This window comes from Channa argus, chromosome 5 (genome assembly GCF_033026475.1).
Source record: "Channa argus isolate prfri chromosome 5, Channa argus male v1.0, whole genome shotgun sequence".
NCBI lineage: Eukaryota > Metazoa > Chordata > Actinopteri > Anabantiformes > Channidae > Channa > Channa argus.
The window spans coordinates 26,961,712-26,974,032 of record NC_090201.1 but is presented as its reverse complement, the minus strand read 5'-3'; the positions used below and the strand labels follow the sequence as shown (position 1 = coordinate 26,974,032).

At 39.4% G+C, this 12,321-nt stretch overlaps 1 protein-coding gene across 1 annotated transcript; it reads left to right on the top strand.

Annotated features, from left to right (window-relative positions):
• Nucleotides 1-158: 158 nt before the first annotated feature.
• Nucleotides 159-10,968, top strand: si:dkey-222f2.1 (keratin, type II cytoskeletal 8). Its single transcript, XM_067505419.1, has 10 exons — nucleotides 159-1,599; nucleotides 5,755-5,963; nucleotides 6,255-6,315; nucleotides 7,218-7,313; nucleotides 7,717-7,881; nucleotides 8,518-8,643; nucleotides 8,729-8,872; nucleotides 8,970-9,046; nucleotides 9,133-9,179; nucleotides 9,820-10,968. Exons 1-10 carry the CDS (start codon nucleotides 1,288-1,290, stop codon nucleotides 9,924-9,926), a joined length of 1,344 nt encoding a protein of 447 aa, XP_067361520.1. The 5' UTR covers nucleotides 159-1,287; the 3' UTR covers nucleotides 9,927-10,968.
• Nucleotides 10,969-12,321: the final 1,353 nt, after the last annotated feature.

Genomic DNA, 12,321 nt, shown 5'->3' with positions numbered 1-12,321 from the left:
TTAAACAGATTTTTCCAAGTTCCATTTTTAATGAAAAAAAAGTCTCCTGAAGACACATTTCTGCATGTTTTGAAAGGTTTGGGGACGTCAGTGCCCAAGTAATTTTGCTCAGGTCTTTATCAGCAGATGAAGTTTTAAAGAAATGATTAAAACCATCAGATTGTGGTCAGTATTTGACCTCTGAAGTCAGACAAAGTGCAGCCCTGATCACTGTCACTGTCGTCCTTGCACTCAGCCAGTGATCATGTCCTCCAGAGACATTTTCAGCACATTGCAGGTTTTTTTTTTTCTTCTGCGATACAATAAGTAGTTTTATGCAAACAATGGATGAACTTGATTATATGTGAAGAACCCACAACTCTGCTGATGAGCTTTACATTTTCATTCAGCTCATTGTTTAAATTCATTACATTGGTAGCACTTTGCTTTACAGCCAATAGTGGGGTCATATCAGTAATATTTATGTAACAGTATAACAGGAATATTACAGCAGTTATTAAAATAACTTTTAGACCCTTAGACTTAAAAAGACACACAATGAGGCATCATGATGTTCTTTTCGTCTGTTTGGGATAATTTTGTCTGTTCAGATGTCAGATGTTTGTTGCGTCACAGGAGGTTTAAACAAAGGTCGATTAAAAATGGAAAAAAAAAAAGTAAGAGGTTTAACAAGTGGTAACAAAAGTACAATTTAATGAGGAGTCAGGAAACAGACTCCAAAGCAAAACTGACTAAAACACTAAAAGAAGAAAAGAAACCAAAGTCAAGCAGCAGCCCTTTGAATTCCAAGAGCCTTCTGAAACACACTGTGGTCTAGTTTGAAGAAGATGAAATAGGAATGATATGATCACAGCTACTGGCAGCAAGAAAAAACCTTTTTGATTAAGACCATCCTCCTGTCGCACTAATTTTACTGTGCAGAAAAGTACAAGGTGTGTTTTTATGTCCTCCAGCATCTGTGTGTGCAAACTTAAAATGAAGAGGAAACATTCTAAATCCTGAACATCTGAAACACTGGACACCTGACACCAATCACTCACTGCTCCAGCTTCTCTCCTCCTCTCCTGGCTCCACCCAGGGAAGGTTTAAAAGGCCCTGAGACACCTGAGACTCGTCTGTTTCACTTCTCTTTGCTTCTCGCTGACTCAGCGGTTCACACTCTGTTCCCAGCAGGCCTTTTATTGGAAACAGTTTTTTGACTTCTCCCTTCTCATTCCTCCCTAATCTCTCCTTCTCTTCCATCTATTCCATTGTTGACTCGGCGTTTCTTCTCCATCTCTCTCCACCATGAGTCTGAGTCGTAGCAAGCGAATCAGCTCCAGCAACTCTGTCCGTAGCAGCGGCGGCTCGAGGAGGCTTAGTAGTTTCAGTCCAGGTCAGGGGGCTTTCAGTGGCATGTCCCTGAGCAGCAGTTCTCTGTACGCGGGCGCCAACGGGCATCACCACGGTCTGGGCGCCCCGCTGGCATCCCTGTCTGTCAACAAGAGCCTGTTGGCCCCCCTCAACCTGGAGATCGACCCCAACCTGTCCATGAGCCGAGCCCATGAGAAGGAGCAGATCAAGACCCTCAACAACCGCTTCGCAAGCTTCATAGACAAGGTAAAGTGGAAAAGCTCAGCAGGTACAGAGAAGCTGAGCAAGCACATATTCCACACATTCTCTGATTCCAGCCACAAAATATTATCCTCTTTAATACTGTGGACTAAACCCGTTTTACATTTACTGCAGATTCATCCTTTAAAATGAGAAGTTCAGTGCCTTGTCTTGCAATTCAAGTTCAAATAGATAAGAAATTAACGCTCCCTTTCATCACTTAAAACCTGATCTATGACTTTTAGGTTATAGATAGCTGTTACCAAACCTAGAGAGATAACATAGTCTCATTTTATTTCTCACTTTAGCTGCGTGGAAAATACTCGGATACAACTTCAGTATTTCGGTTTATGAAATCACATTGCATTTAGGTGCTGTGTTTAAATGAGTGTACGGTAGCTGCACATTTTGTGAGGACACTAAAAATGTTTTGTTTTATTAGCAGTGAAAGTGGCTACTGATTATAAATGTAGCACTACATTAACCTAACTGTGCTAAATTTCCCAGCGTGTTCCAGTTTTATGTTGGTTTTTTTGACTTTGACTAACAACATTGTGGTAAAGTGGCAGGTTTGCAATTTTTTTACCATCCTTCCAAAACCGAATTAACAGCAAATGAACTGACAAAGTTGAAATAAAATAACTTGATGTAAAAGTATCAAAAAGAGATTTTTAAACAACAAAACATAATAATAAAGCAAAATACAAAGAGACAAGATAATTACAAAAATGAGTGGTTATGAACACAAGACAACAAGCAACTACAATAAGTTGCTAAACAACTAATAAACGATATTCGATCTAATGATCTAATGCAAAATGAGTAAAAAAAAAAAACTGGCAAAATAACTTTGTTGACAAAATACTAAATAACATTACACTAAAATGACCACAAGGAGACATAAAAAAGACACAAAAGAACTTAATGTCCTTGAGCAAGACACTGAACCCCAACTTAGTTCTTCGCGGTGAGTGTTGCCCAGCTGCATAGCAGCTCCCCCATTAGTGTGTGTGTGTGTGTGTTTGTGAGTGTGAATGGGTGAATAACAAGCAGTGCAAAGCGCTTTGAGTGCAAATAGGTAGAAAAGCGCTTTACAAGTGCAGGCAGACCATTTACTATTTAAGTTGATATATGGACTTGTGCAAAATATCTAAAAAGAAATGCAGAACATCCAAAGAGACAAAACTACATTTAGATGCAAATGTCAGAGTAGGACTACACACAAATCCTATAAACACAAAACCAGTAAAAGGAGACAAAAATGACCATCAGGAGACATAAGACAACCACAAACCAATGCAAAAATGCTGAATACCTTAATAAAAAGATGCCCATCTACCACAGAGACACAAATAGCAACTAAATATTGATGTAAAATGAGTAAAGACAGACACAAAACACCCACAAGGTTTCTGGGAGGGTGGGGGACTTTGTCCGTGCCCAGAGGCTTCCATCCATGCAGCAGGTCATGTCAAAGAAGGGAGTAAATGTCGAGGATCCTGAAGAACACAGGCGCCACTCATTTCCCAGTGATAATGTCGAACACCGATACCGTACTTAGGCAACATCTCCGCTTTCTCACGGAGTAGGTAACACAGCTGCACAATAGAGGCTTTGTTGGCTTCTCACATCAGCAGAGATACACTTGAGGAAAGAGACAGAAAGAGACAGAGTGCTGTTCTGGACGGATGTCCGTTTGTCCAAATTAACCTCTTTGTTTTGTGGCAGTTTAGCAGATCCCTCATACAATGGGGATCTGGAAGCCTCGGCGTTAATACAAGCTGTCGGTTTTAACAAAACCAAGTCCTTTGATTGTTACTTTTATGTCTTTTTTATGTGAATAGTGAAAAAAATTAAAGAGAAAAGATGATTTTTAAAAAACCTATTAAAAAACCTATTAAAAAAAACATAAAAAAATCTAGTAATATAGTGACACACCAGCACCTTTTGATATGTGAGCTACATAAAAATACAAATACATGGGTAGGAATTATAAAACAGCACAATACAATATCCTTATGTAAATAAGGTTAAATATGTTCTTATATTATATTATTACTATTATGAGTTATTATGAAGTATTAAAAGTTAAAAGTTGCCTTCTGCAAACATATAAAATCTCTTTTCTCTGCCTACAAATCCTCAGATTATTGTGCAAAACTGAAAGAAGCTCCAACACTCCAAAGACAAACACAAAATTATGATGAATTATGACTCAAATTATGGCTCGTGTTGACTTCCCACCTAAAACACACAAAGCAGAAAAGACAAGAAAACCTCAAACTCAGTGTTAATCGATCCATCGCGGATAAAAAAAAAACACATTTCGGTAAGAATTAATTAAACACAGGAAATCAGTTGGTTTTACGTTTATAATCTCTTTTGTTTGCCGTGAGTGTGAATATGTGACTTTGTGCCACTGTTCTGCAGCCACGTGTAAAGACATGAAAAACTGTTAAAAAGCAAAACCAAGTCAACTGAGAAATCAGCCTGCTCTGCAATCCAAGCCCAGCAGCCCCCCAGTGGCTCTGAAACATTAAAGAGCTTCCTGCGTGTGCACACAAGTAATTAGCTCGATGCAACATGACACAAAACGTCAATGTGAGCGAATGACCCACTGTCACTGAGAAATGTGCAGTAATGGTTAGAACTGGGTTAAATTGCAAACGTAACACAGAGACTTGAAACTTTTCAAAGGAACATTTTCAAAAAAAATCCATAATCTGAGATTTAAACCCTGAACCAGTGGTGGACATTTAACGTCTCTGTCCCATTTCAATTCCCCTGACTTGGGTTGTAACCTGATCAATCAGGTCAGACACGGTGGGGTTGTGTCTCAGAGGGAGATTATTTTGCCTGGTACAGAACTTGGGCTTTGTGTTGGCGGGTGGAGGGAGGGAGAAGGTATAATAGGTGGTGGATAAACCCGGCTGCAGGCAGGAAACTCGAGCTGAGTGTTGACACCGAGCTCGAGCTGATTATCTACTGGAGTTAACCTCAGATGATGGGGTGGAAGAAGTACTCAGATCCATTACAGGTGATGGCATTTAAAAAGTGAAAACAGCAAAATGGATATAAGGGATTCAAATAATCATTGTTGTACAAGTAACAATTGCATTTATCTAAAATTGCAGTTATTTGAAAAGAAAACGTCACTCATTAGTGGAACTCGGGTGACAAAATGTCCAAGTGAAATCCGAGTGAAAGTGCATTAAAGATGGATCTTTAATTTTGCTTATGATAATTTTTTAATGTACGTTTGGAATTCTGCTTTTTAGAAAATCTGTACATGCACACGTTTTAAACCGCATTTAATTTGCGAAACAATTAACTAATTTAATAATAACGTTTAAAATACAGTGTGTTTTCTCAAACTCAAACTCATCAATATACTTCAGAATGAGACACATCATTAACCTCAGCACGTGGCTTCGGTTCTTCAATAAAACCACAACGATGCTAATTCTTGAAAAAGCCTGGCAGATAGTCCGAGTACAGGAGCTAACACGAGCTAACTGTATGTATGCTAACCTGCTAGTGTACAGTTAGCGTGTGTTAGCTTCCGTGTTAGGAATTGCGAAGAGCAAACGAGTGTAAAGAGAGTGAAGCGTCAAGTAGCTCAATTACCATGATATTTTAACACAGGGAGCATTATAACATTAAATATAATATACGCACATGACAGCAAGTATAACATTGATTTGTTCTTTACATTACGGTGGTTTCACATATATGTCATAATAGAGTTTTTTTAGCAGTTGTAACCAGGCAGATGATTCTTCCAGGAGATGGATTTTTACCTCCCCTCAATTATTTATTATTATTTGTTTATGACTGTTTGTAGGAAAAAATGGTGGATGGTGTCTGACACTGAACAAACACCTTTCAAGCACATTATTACTTCTTATTTATTATTTTCAAAAAGGTTTTTAAATGTGTGTTTAAAGCCTTTTCCATTTCAATGTGCCGTCCTATTTTAAGCATGTGCCCCCAGTAAAAACAAAGACCATGGGATGAAATATCCGACAGGTAGGAAGAAGAAACAAGATGTCTGATGTGACCAGCAAGCCCACGAAGAGACGCTGAGACTGCTGCAATGTTGCATTTTAGAGAGTCTACCAGTAAAGACCAGTCTGATATGTCTTTGTAAAACCCCTTCAGGTTCGTTTTCTGGAGCAGCAGAACAAGATGCTGGAGACCAAACTGGAGCTGCTGCAGGGTCAGGGGGTGAGCCGGTCCAACGTGGAGCCCCTGTTTGAGGCCTACATGGCGGGGTTGAGGCGCCAGATGGATTTGGTCAACAACGACAAGATGAAGCTGGACGGAGAGCTGAGGAACATGCAGAGCCTGGTGGAGGACTACAAACACAAGTAAATGATGCCCCTGTGGGTCTGTCAGTTGCCAGTTTATTAGGTTAAAACTAAAGCAGGCTGAGACTATGTCTACATTAAAAGGGCAACTTCAATAATTTTCATCTTGCTTACTATGGTTCCGGTTTGGAGAGCAGCCCCAATCTACAATATATGGATGGTATTTAAAATGTCCTCTACTTTCCCTGTGTTACAACATCAATTTGTTACAGAAAATCCAAATATGTTCAGCTCAGAGGATGTCAGCACTATTAGTTCTCAGTATACCCCACTGTGATTTGTCTTCAACAGATACGAGGACGAGATAAACAAGAGGAACAATCTGGAGAATGACTTTGTTATCCTGAAGAAGGTCAGCACACACACACACACACACACACACACACACACATAATTGATTCACACACTGTAGGTGTGGTGAGTAAGATGAGCCACTCTTTTTTTCCTGATTATCTCCTCCGCTCACTTTTGACTTTCTTTGTCTCGACTTTCTCGGATGCATCAAACACATAAACTCGGTGACACCCTCTTTAGTCAGTGCCACACAAGAACAGATATTTGACTCGATTCTGCTTAGAACCTTTTAGGATTTAGCAAAGTTACTTATATAAGTGCAGTTTTATGCCATTTGGGAATTTCAAGTCCACAATTTAATTTGAACTTTTTAAATACAAAAGATACAAAAGAAACAAATAAATTCTGATGAATTATTGTGGACGAAGCAGCTCACAAGACATCAAAATCAGCTCCAGAGGTTTTTTTTAAAGTCGCTGTCTCCATGTACATGAATCAGACATAACATGTTAGATTTTACTGCAGAAATTTTGCGTCATACCACAAGACACGTGTCATCAACAGCATGAAGTTCAATAGTGGATTGAATCCTTTGTTATCAGTAATTCAGTCAGATCGATGATCAGAGACATTAATTTTTTGTGGAGTACTTGCACTATTGTAGTTGCAGTACATTTCAGAACAGGTGCTTAGTACTTCAACTTAAGCACAAAGGTGATACCTGTACTTATAGTAGAGTTCTTTCTAAGGCAGGAGTTTGTAGTTTAACTGCAATATTAAGTTCTTGCTGACATGGCTGTAGATGTGTTGACTTTATTTATTGTATTATTATTTTTATTCTTTTTTTTCTCTGTGTGTGTGTGTGTGTGTGTGTGTGTGTGTGTGTGTGTGTGTGTGTGTGTGTGTGTGTGTGTGTGTGTGTGTGTGTGTGTGTGTGTGTGTGTGTGTGTGTGTGTGCAGGACGTGGACTCAGCCTACCTGGTGAAGGCAGATCTAGAGGATAAGGTGGGAGCTCTGACTGATGAAATCAACTTCCTGCGTAACGTCTATGAGGAGGTAAAGAAGCTCCTTTATGCTACGAATTCCTGAGGTCATAGGGATCAAAACAATCATCTTTCTGCATTTGTTTATTTGGACACTTTTCGTCCTTCCGCTATTTCCCAGTGGAAGTCACACATTTCCTTTAGTTCATTGTTCTGTCTCTCTGATTTGCTTCACTGGAGACTCAACATCAAATGTTTATTGAATGTTACTTGAAAACCATCTGTGCTTATTGGAAATGGAACGTTGAACATGTGAAAAAGATTATCCCACATCAGCTACAAAGAAACATGACTGGACATGTAATTTGGTGGTAAAAATAAATCTTTTAAATCTTAATGATATTTTGACATTGCTTATACTTTCACATAACATTACCTACTAACATTTGCTGTCACCCGCTCATATTTACTTCCAGGAGCTGCGGGAGCTGCAGGCCAGCATCAAAGACACGTCAGTGGTGGTGCAGATGGACAACAGCCGCAGCCTGAACATGGAGCAGATTGTAGCTGAGGTCAAAGCCCAGTACGAGGAGATTGCGGCCCGCAGCCGAGAGGAGGCAGAGGCCTGGTATAAGAGCAAGGTGAGGACAAAAAAAACTACATTGACAAGTAAAACATATAGTGTTAAATATAATAATCAAGTATACCACCAAAGATCACAGTGTGTTTTTTAACACTTTACAGTGTTACACAAAAATGCATCGTTACAGAGTAACAGCCTGATAATTAATGATTTTTTTATTAGGGACTATGACAAACTCAGATGCAAGCTGCAAGACTCATGTTTTCTGAAATTTTATGTTAAAAAAAAACAAAAAAGTTATTTTTTTTTTGTGCTAAACACTTTTTTATTAAATAACTCCTACACTAACATTAGTTCCACGTGTATTTAGTAAAAGGTCCCTGGTTCAAATCCCCAGTACACAGCAGCTTTTCTGTGTCGAGTTTGGATGTTCTCCCGGTGTTTGTGTGGGTTTAATTAATGACTCTAAATTGCCTGTGGGTGTGAACCCTTTCCAGGGTGGACCCCACCACTTGTCCAATGACTGCTGGGACAGGCTTCGGCCCCCCGTGACCCTGAAAAAAAATATATTATAATGAAATAAAATAAAATAAAAGCAACAATATGTTTTATAAGTTTTTCAGATCACTGAATCAAACTTTGACCCTCATCCCCCAAATTTGAAAAGCTTTTTCAAACTTTCCTCTGCGTGTAGTTCCACCAAATGTCGGAGCAGGCCAGCCAGTTTGAAAACGAGCTCCGCATCGTGAAGGGAGAAGTGGCTGAAGTCAACCGACTGATCAGTCGTCTGCAAAGCGAGATCGAGGCCGTCAAAGCTCAGGTGAATGTTCGGCCTGGCGGGGTGAAGGGTTCTGCATCATTCACAGCCATCATGGTTCATTTCTCGTCTCTGTCTCCACCCTCAGCGTGGGAATCTGGAGAACCAGCTGGCTGAGGCGGAGGAGCGTGGAGAGCTGGCTGTAAAAGAAGCCAAAGCCCGAACCAGAGACTTGGAGGATGCACTGCAGAGGGCCAAACAAGACATGGCCAGACAGCTCAGAGAGTACCAGGTAACAGAGGGAAAGACCTGCTTGGAAAGGAGACAACTTGTTTATATTGACTTAATATGGTCTAAAAACTTTCCACAACTTTCATCTTCACCTGTAGGATCTGATGAACCTGAAACTGGCCCTAGACATTGAGATCGCCACCTACAGGAAGCTGTTGGAGGGAGAGGAGGACAGGTAAGAGGAGGAGAGAAAGACAATAAATGTGTGGTTAAGTGTCTTTGCTCCAACATACCAACTAATCTCAGTCCTCTGTCCTGCAGACTGGGACAACAGACCATCCTCAACATCCAGGCTGTCTCCAATTACAGTGAGTAACAAACTCTATGAAAGACACACGCAGAGGGAGGTGGAGACCACAACCATAGGAGTATTACTGTCACTGAAGATGCATTTCAAATGTACAATAGTTTGTTCACCCAGAACTGGCCTTTTGTGTGTCTAAGGTGCTTTTTACCGTGGCCTTATGCCAGACCAGTCCTTAAGGACATGGCCCAAAAAGCCAGGTGTCGGCTGTCAACCCGATGCTTCGGTTGGTCTTCATCAGCTTTAGTTATTTGATGTTGACTTGATGTATTATGGCACCAAGTGGCACATAGGAAAACTTTAGGCAAATAGGAAATGCACTTAGAATTTTCTCTCCATTACAGATCAGGTAAAAACTCTCTAGTTAACAGACAGTAATGCAGAATGTTGTTCTGTGCTTAGTGCAGAGTAAACCTGGGGGGATGAGATCAGCAAACTTCATAAAATATCCCCAGGTCATTAAAACAAAGGACATTCAAAAAACATCAGTGAAAATGGTGTCGAACATACAAAGCAAGTGTTTTGTGTTCAGCGTGAGTGAAATCATCAAGGTTTCAGTTCATCTTGTTTTTCTTTCTCTTTCACCCTGATTTCTTCTGTCTTCGGTCTTTCAACATGTCCTCACTGTCTGTCTCTGTGTGCAGGCACTAAAAGTACCAATGGCTACCACAGCAACATCGGCTCTCCTGCTCCAAAACTGCTGATAAAGATGACTGAGACCAGAGATAGCACCAGATACAGCTCTCACTGAGAACACACACACACACACACACACACACACACACACACACACACACACAGAGTAAACTGTATAGACTTGCTTTGCAAAGTCTTCAGGCACCTTCACCTTCTGAACACTTGACTTGGTTGTAAACGTAATATCTGATGCAAAAATCCGACGTCAATAATTCCAACACAGTAATAGCCTATAATATATTACTATCATCAGACTAAACATTTGGTACTATTAGTATACTTTGGTACTATAAATATATTTTGATGCTGATAATTTTGTGCATATGCTTATGTCAAATTATGCCATTTTGGGGCAAAAAAGTACTGAACTAGGGGTGAATACCTTTTTAAATCAGTAATTTTATCTTTCTCTTTCTAAAGATTTGTTTTCATCTGAACTTGAGTCATCACCTGTAGACTGAGGGGAAATAAAATTGAACTTCTGCATTGAAATTTGAATTTAAAATGATAAAATCCGCAGAAAGTAAAGGGAATCTGAATACTTCCCAAAGCAATACGTGTACCAACATCAAGCACTCAATAAACATGTAGATAAACACAAAGCCTATTCATTATGATTTTTTTTAACAGCTATCTCCAAATGTTTGTAGGTTCACAGGGATGTTTAATTGTAGCCTTTACTTATTACATTGGGAAAATAAACTAATCTATACTTCTTAACATGGAAAAGGGAAAATTAGTTGGAAATTTTTGGTACTAATATAATTTACACTATATTCAGATTTTAATGTTAATCTGCTGTCATGTCAAATTTAATTGAACTGTTCTTTTAACTTTAGTTGGGCCGAGCAGTGTGGGGAAATGCTGTAGGCTGCTGTTTTATTATGTTTTATGCTTCTGTAACTTAGATTATAAGAATAGAAACATATTGTAGTAAGTAATGTGCTTGTGATGTGGAGTCGTGCATTTTGCTTTTCCTGATACCAGCTGAGTTTGGCTGCTTGTATTTTTACACAAAAATACAGCATCAAGTAAATTAGTCGTCCTCTACAGATGTGGTCGGTGGCGTAACAAATAAAGTAAAGTGAACATGACCAAACAGGCTGTGGAGCTTTTTTTTCTTCTTTTCAATTCAGTTCAACTTTATTTATATAGCGCCAATTCAAAACAAAGTCATCTCAAGGCACTTTACAGAATAAAGTCAAGACTGAAAAGATGTATAGAGAGAACCCAGCAATTCCCCCTGGAGCAAGCTCTAGGTAACAGTGGAGAGGAAAAACTCCCTTTAACGGAAGAAACCTCTAGCAGAACCAGGCTCAGAGTGGGCGGCCGTCTGCCTTGACCGGTTGGAGTGAGTGTAAATTGAAGAGAGAAAAGAAAAAGAACGAACAACAAAACACCGGGCAGGTCTGTAAGACCAGTAGCTGCACACTGGAAAAAGATTCAAAGCCAAGGACTGCAGAAAGGGACAGAGAGAGAGGGAGACAGAGAAGGAAAAAGACAATTACGGGAGAAAACACAGAGTTAATGTAATACAGTGTTGTCAATTGTGGGTGAGAGGGAGAGGAGGAGGAGGAAAGGAGCTCAGTGCAATGGGGGGTGGGTCCCCCAGCATTCTAAGCCTATAGCAGCATAACTTTAACTAACTCTAAGCTTTATTAAAGAGGACGGTTTTAACCCGAGACTTAAAGTAGATGTTAAAGAGGGTGTCTGCTTCCTGAATCTGAACTGGGAGCTGGTTCCACAGGAGAGGAGCTTGATATCTAAAGGCTCTGCCTCCCATCCTACTTTTGTGAACAGGAAGAAATATGCTATTCAGATGAGTAATCAACATTTGATTTCTACCACCTACTAAATATTGCTATAATATCCTGGTTTCATAACCTTTGATATCATAGTTGTACATTTGCTTTGCATTTCATGTTAAATATTAAAACAAATTAGTGTGAAAATACTTTGTTAAAGGCAAAAGCCCTGCATTCAAATATTTAGGTAATAGAAAAATATATATCTAAAATGAGTAAAAGTACTCTTTATGCAGAATATGTGACATAGGGTTAATGTTTAATAGAACACAGGATAGGTTCTGTTAAAAACTTTCCCTTTAGGGAGCTTGTGAAGCTTTATCTCGTATTATTAAAAAAATGTGATGACAGTTTTTTGATACAACTGATTCTCATGTAAATGCAATTAGTAAAAGGTGCATTTTATAATGTGGCAAAAGTATAACATAGCATAAAATGGAAATGTTCAAGTAAAGTACAAGTATGTCGCTGTACTCATAGCTAAAGTCTGTCAGTAAGTAGGAACATGGCGCCATCTAGTCGTTAGTTTAGGAATGTTCACGAGAGAAATGCAAATAGTTGCTTTCATTAAAAGTTTCCACAAAGTCCTTTCCTGAATGTCAGTAGAAACGCAGTTAAAACGGCGTTTTCCTACATGGTTTGTCA

Coding starts and splice junctions, on each gene's coding strand:
- si:dkey-222f2.1 (XM_067505419.1), top strand. CDS start 1,288: ATGAGTCTGAGTCGTAGCAAGCGAATCAGCTCCAGCAACTCTGTCCGT. Junction 1,600..5,754: donor TCGCAAGCTTCATAGACAAG/GTAAAGTGGAAA, acceptor AAACCCCTTCAG/GTTCGTTTTCTGGAGCAGCA. Junction 5,964..6,254: donor GTGGAGGACTACAAACACAA/GTAAATGATGCC, acceptor TGTCTTCAACAG/ATACGAGGACGAGATAAACA.